Source organism: Brassica oleracea, chromosome C6 (assembly GCF_000695525.1).
Source record: "Brassica oleracea var. oleracea cultivar TO1000 chromosome C6, BOL, whole genome shotgun sequence".
NCBI lineage: Eukaryota > Viridiplantae > Streptophyta > Magnoliopsida > Brassicales > Brassicaceae > Brassica > Brassica oleracea.
In genome coordinates, this window is record NC_027753.1 from 7,267,693 (window position 1) to 7,273,740 (window position 6,048).

General features: G+C 31.8%; 2 protein-coding genes across 2 annotated transcripts; both read right to left on the reverse strand.

The window, feature by feature from the left end:
• Positions 1-3,146: 3,146 nt before the first annotated feature.
• On the reverse strand, positions 3,147-4,380 carry LOC106301009. Its single transcript, XM_013737309.1, has 4 exons — positions 4,098-4,380; positions 3,950-4,011; positions 3,763-3,860; positions 3,147-3,631 (listed from the first exon to the last, which is right to left on the reverse strand). The coding sequence occupies exons 1-4, from the start codon at positions 4,254-4,256 to the stop codon at positions 3,597-3,599; spliced, it is 354 nt and encodes a 117-aa protein (XP_013592763.1). The 5' UTR covers positions 4,257-4,380; the 3' UTR covers positions 3,147-3,596.
• A 96-nt stretch (positions 4,381-4,476) lies between these two features.
• Positions 4,477-5,819, reverse strand: LOC106301008 (stem-specific protein TSJT1-like). Its single transcript, XM_013737308.1, has 3 exons — positions 5,580-5,819; positions 4,917-5,281; positions 4,477-4,833 (listed from the first exon to the last, which is right to left on the reverse strand). Exons 1-3 carry the CDS (start codon positions 5,783-5,785, stop codon positions 4,643-4,645), a joined length of 762 nt encoding a protein of 253 aa, XP_013592762.1. The 5' UTR covers positions 5,786-5,819; the 3' UTR covers positions 4,477-4,642.
• Between the last annotated feature and the right edge of the window lie 229 nt (positions 5,820-6,048).

Sequence of the window (6,048 nt, forward strand, 5' to 3'; positions counted from 1 at the left end):
ATATATATATATATATATATATATATATTTTAGAAAAAGCAAAATCACAAAAATTTGCTAAGTTATATTCTGTTTTTAAAACTAAAAGAAAAGTAAAAATAAATTAAAAAAATAGTACTAGCTGCAAAAAATGAGTTTTTTAAAAACATTATTAACGATGTTAGTAAAATTACACTAAGTCCTAAAGTCTAACCATTAAACCCTAAATCTTTGGGTAAATCCTAAACTCTAAATCGTAAAAACTAAACAATAAATCCTAAACCCTAAATCCTAAACCCTAAATCCTTGAGTGTTTTAGTGTTTATTGATTTTGATTTAGAGTCTAAGATTTATCCTAGAGTTTAAGATTTATCTTAGAGTTTAGGATTTACTCAAGGGTTTAGGGTTTATGGATTAGGATTTAGGGTTTAATGTTTTGCTGATGACGTTAGTTTTGTTTTTAGAGTTTAATGTTTAGGATTTAGGATTTATTGTTTTATGTTATAAAAAATTTGCACTATTTTTATTTTTTTTAACATAATATAATTTGACAATTTTTTATTATTTTGTTTCTTTTTTCTCAACTACTGAATATGAGCTCGCGGATTTTTATTGGTCGGTGAATAAATAATTTTTCTAAGAAATATCAAAGTACGGATCAATAATTTTTCTAGATTTAAATTATTGGTCACTAATAATAGTATTATTACGTCACTTCCAATCAATATTAATATTATTTTATAATTTAATATTTTTACTATTTAATAATGCATAGACAAATTTTAAACGGTTTCAGTTTTAAAACAATTATCAATCATCAATTTTATAAAATTTACGTAAAACAATAATAATAAATGCAGGTGCATTATTGAACAAATTTGTTTGTTCTGATGTGTTTACTTATATGAAATTTTAATCCCTAAAATGTTTCAAATCTTATACAAAAGTAAAGTTTGCCAAACATAATAAAAGAAAAGTAATTCAAACTATCTTCCTAATTTTACTGTGATAATCAGGTTACTCTTTTTCATTTCATGTAATAGAAACTTATTTGAGATTAATATAAATAAAATTTTAAAACGATAAATAAAATTTTAAAACTAAATTTTCCCATTTATACAAAATATTTACAATGAAAGTAAAAATAGTAAGTTGCAATTGATTAAATAAACACAATTAATCTAAAATTAAGATGATAATTTACATGTGAAAAAAATATGAAAAAAAAAACGATCTAGTAAGTATAAAAATATATGATAATCAATTCAGTTCATTTTTGTTCCATTCCATATTTGGTTAGTTTAATTTTTCATCAAAAATTCTTAAACTAAGTCATACATCGATTTATACCAAACTAAACAATTATATTTACAATTTTAATTCAAACCAACAAAATAAACGAATTTTATCAAATTTATATGAATTTTAACCGGAATAAACCAGATGAGTTTGTTGACTGTGGAAAGTATTATGGACAACTTGCACATTAAAAAGAATATTAAATAATATATAAAAAAATGAATCAATTTATCTCTAATTAGTTTTAATGTTAAAAGTCTATCTAACCTAATTTGGTATTAGAGGATGATCCACATAATTAATCCAACCCAAACTATTATCAATTTAATTCAAAGTTGGGTGTTCGATATTCAAAAAAAACAATCATATGGAAGAAACCCATTAAAGACACTAGAAGCAGAGCCCCGCGCAAGCGCGGGGATGTTAAGATATATGTGTTGTTGTAGTTTTTAGGAGATGAAGTCAAGTGTTTTGCTTAGTATAGTCGTAATTATCAGATGTATAAGAAGAAGAGAATAGATGTCTAAATTCATATTGATGTATTTGTATAATGTTTGATATTCTGTTTAACTGGAACTGCAAATGAATATAGTGAATAAGGGGACGTATATTTCAATACTGCATGTTTACTGGTGGAATTGCCAATGAGTTTAGTCGCAGTATGGGAGTCCGCATTCCTCCAGCTATCCCGTAAAAGTTCTTGACAAGATGGGTCTCGAAATTTATAATCGCTGCTAGTTTTGACAAGAACAAATTAAAAAAAAAAAAAAATTATCGGTCTAGATATTGATTTTTTCTTAATAGTATATTCTTTTTCGAAACTTTATTTCTTTTTTTTTGATGTGTGATCTCTTCTTAATAGTTAATAGTATGTTTTATCTCAAAAGTTATAAAGTTGGTTGTTTTGAAATAGAGGACATGGTTGCTATTGAGTCGTTGTTTTCCCGCAAAAATAAATCGATGGTTTCTGTTAATAATGATTAAAATAAAATATTAATACATTTGAAGAAATGTTCTTGTCAAGCCATTGCCCACTTATATAGGATCATTTTCAGGAATATATACAGAAAACATGGTTAGTTGAAAGCAAGCAAGATTGTATTAGGTATGAAAATAGTATACTACAAAGGGATCACATGAAATATAATGCAATAAATATTTTTATATAGCGATTTAAAAGTGTTATAAAACCTCCTTTTCGAGTTAAAAGTGTTATAAAACCTCCTTCTCGAGTTTGAGGACGGCCATGACAGCTTCTTGAGGTACATCATCCCTACATTTGCTTTCATTCTCTTCTTACCTGGCGTATGTTTTACACCATTCACATCAAAGTTTCATAAAAAAAATAAAAGTAAAAAATTCATACTATACAACAATGGTACATTGTGATTGACACATTGTTGTAGCGGAGAGATGCGGGATATCTGTCTAGTTTTTTTCTACAGCGAGTGCAAGAGAGTCTTTGACCATTCACACATTGTTATGTTCACAAACAAACAAAAAATGTACAAATTTACAGAATCCTTTTGGAGCTGAAAATAAAACTCAGTTTTCTTCTATTCATGTAAGTTTCCTTTTTTTTAAATAAATATATATAAATAAACCCATTAGATTAAAAGAAGTCATTCTTCTTCCTATTCTACGTTTCTCTTCTCCATGGCCAATGCTTCTGATTTACAGATAGGGCAAAGGTTTTTCACAATCAGCCATTTCTCCAAGCATTCAGCATGATACTCATGCCCACAATCCAAAGTAGCAATCTTTTTTTCATTCTTGAAGTTTTCCTGCAAAAAAAAAAAAAAGTTAAGACATCTCTTAAAACCCAAGCATGTGCAGCCTTTAAAAGCTTCATCTTTGGCTATATTTTGTTTCCTGACATATGGTGCAAGGTTCAGTTTTATCTTTAGTTTGCGGAGACGAGGGTGATTCTTCTGCAAAGTTGATTACAGAACATGTTCTTCTTTTAAGATGGCTCTTGACATCTTCCTCTGTCAAACCAGTGTTTACAGTTCCAATCCGCTCACTCAACGCAAGAAGCTCATGTTCAGACCAATGTGTTATCAAATCAGTTTCAACAAAAAAACATAAACGTGATCACAGAAAACTACATTGCGAGATTCACAAACTAATTCTGAAGACAGACAACTTGCAGGTGCTAAATACATAACTATGATAACAACATGGTAAAGAGTAATGAATGGCTCACCAGTAAGACATTTCCTCAATGTGCAAACGCATATCTCGATGATGATCTCAAATCGTGGAGGAGTAGATTCCCATGAATTCACTCTGCTCTTTCATGACTCTTTCTTCCTCTGTCAGATATGAGTTGGCAGATTCATGACCTTTAGATCTGGAAATCATAGCAATAACAGCTTTCTTAGCCTTCATCTGAATGAAGAATAAAGCATCCAACATCCAAGCAAGTTGAACCACAAAATAAATCAATCATGAGAGTAGATGAAGTTTATTTATTGAACTGACACTGAGTAGCAGACTTAATTTCTATTGCGTCCCGACTTCCTTTATTCTCGGGCTCGGCTTTTTGATTTTCCCCTTCTATCCCATTCGAGCAAAGCACACTAACTCAATTAAGAAAAGTCACGTTCTTTAACCAACCAAGAAAAAGGAAAAAAAGAGATTTAGCAATACTCTATTATCTTTAACCAACCAAGAAAGAGAATCGGCAGAAACATCTTTCTCCGTTTTCCGGTCGCTGGCCATTACAGAAGCCTTAAGAATCGAAAATGAAAAACGGAAAAAAATCAGAGATTTAGATCATTGGCTTTTTACAAAATCAAAGAACTGAGCAGATCTACCAAGTCGAGAGCGATTGCGCGACAACAGCATCGGAGGAAGCCATCTTCGGGAATCTTTCTACGCTTTATAAAATGATAAACTGACTTCTGAGGATCAATCATGCTTTCAACCAGCTGATATATATAGATTTCAAGTGAAGGAAACGGAGGAGGCACCATCGTGACTGGGTTTTATGAGAACTACAATCAGATTCGGACAAACTAAACCATACCAAAATACAAACATACTTGACGAAACTTAACCGGAAATTAAATGGGCCCACAGTTTTTATGAAATGCACACGTTGACAGCTTTAGGAGAGGCAAAAATGCCTCATATTATATATGATTGTATCAAATTGATAAAAATATTAAATAATATATAGTGAAGATTGATCAATTCATTTATAATCAATAGGTTTTTAATTAAAAGTTATGGCAATGATCAGAGTCCACCAGATTGAATCAGTAAAAAGAAAAGCCATTTTCTTAGTAATGTTTGTTATTATACAGAAAACAGAAATCACATGCAAGAACAAAAGCAACTCTTCTTCTTCGTCCTTTCATTAACTAGAGGATGCCAAAGACCAATTAGCTTCACTTCCTCTCCTCGGAATGCTATTGATCTTGGAGCAAGCATCGACTTTAAAGTTAGCTCCACATATAACTCCTTCACTATCAATCCTCTGCATCGCCTTCATCTTATTCTTCGGATGCTCATAACTCATCAAACCACTCTCACTATGAAACATACAACCTACACACACAAAAAAAAAATCATTACACTTCCATCTTCAGATCATTACATAACTTCCTATCTCATAAGTTCTGTTTGCTTACCTGTCGGAAAAGGAGCGAATGACTTAGCACAACCTTGCTTAATAACCTTGAGATCATCAGACATAACAACAGATCCGTCTGCAGCTATTCCCCAATACAAACTCTCAGCTCCATCAGATCCTAGAGCTGCGAAAACAGAGGAGGTCTGAGCATCATAGACAACAAAAGCGAAACTTCCGTCGAGACCTCTGAGAACTTGGTCAGCTGGGTAAGGACCACGGTCACGTAGTGTTCGGTAAGCTTCGATCACAAACATGGCTTCGTTTGAGGATTTTCCAGATAAACCGTACTGTTTGTTCAAGTCGCATAGGTTGTTCAATGCTCCAAGAAACACACAGTAGATTCCATCGATGCCACTAAACATCCTGAAAGAGACCAGACATGTTTAGAAAATGATTTTCCGACAAGAAACAGTTTAGGGAAACTGGCATGACGGGTCTTGAGATTTTGAAGATTATAGACAATTTATTATTGATTATTTAAAAATATTTAATTTTTTTTGAAAACTTAAATTTATGTAAATTATCTCTAAAAATTTGGGGATCGTAACTAATGTTTCTCTTGTCTTAGCTAGAACCGGTTCTAGAGTAACGTGTGCTATTAATATACCTTGGAGGGCAAGAAACACAGTTTATACTTAGAGGAATGTGTTTATTATTATACCTTGGACGGTGAGAGTTTTCTGGGCGGGCGAAAGCGAGGACAGCGGAGTCGCCGAAGCTCATGGAGAAAGCAGAGTCTGGATGGTTTGAAAGGAAGTCAGAGAGAGTTTCTCCTGGAAGTTTTGGGGTTTTGCCGGAAAGGTTTGAAGCCGGGCTGTTTAGCTCTTCCGGTGGATGAGCAAACGTCTTTTGAAAAATAGCCAACATTTTTTGTCGTCTTGAATCTTCTGTTTTTTTAGTATATGAGATAATTGTGATTGAAATGGACTTATATAGGTTGGTTTGGTTTGTAAAATTTTGACTTTTCACGAAAATTAAGAAAGTTGACGTGGAGATGACTCATGATTTGTTTAGATAAGACTTGTCTTATAGATCTTGATGTCTTCTTATCCATTTTTTTTTGGTCAAACAATGTCTTCTTATCCATTTCTTTATCTTTTTACTGCTTACTAATTATTCCCTTTTCTTGT

Coding starts and splice junctions, on each gene's coding strand:
- LOC106301008 (XM_013737308.1), bottom strand. CDS start 5,785: ATGTTGGCTATTTTTCAAAAGACGTTTGCTCATCCACCGGAAGAGCTA. Junction 5,282..5,579: donor GAAAACTCTCACCGTCCAAG/GTATAATAATAA, acceptor GGTCTCTTTCAG/GATGTTTAGTGGCATCGATG. Junction 4,834..4,916: donor ATTCGCTCCTTTTCCGACAG/GTAAGCAAACAG, acceptor TTGTGTGTGTAG/GTTGTATGTTTCATAGTGAG.
- LOC106301009 (XM_013737309.1), bottom strand. CDS start 4,256: ATGGTGCCTCCTCCGTTTCCTTCACTTGAAATCTATATATATCAGCTG. Junction 3,861..3,949: donor TCTGCCGATTCTCTTTCTTG/GTTGGTTAAAGA, acceptor TAATTGAGTTAG/TGTGCTTTGCTCGAATGGGA. Junction 3,632..3,762: donor AATTAAGTCTGCTACTCAGT/GTCAGTTCAATA, acceptor TATGATTTCCAG/ATCTAAAGGTCATGAATCTG.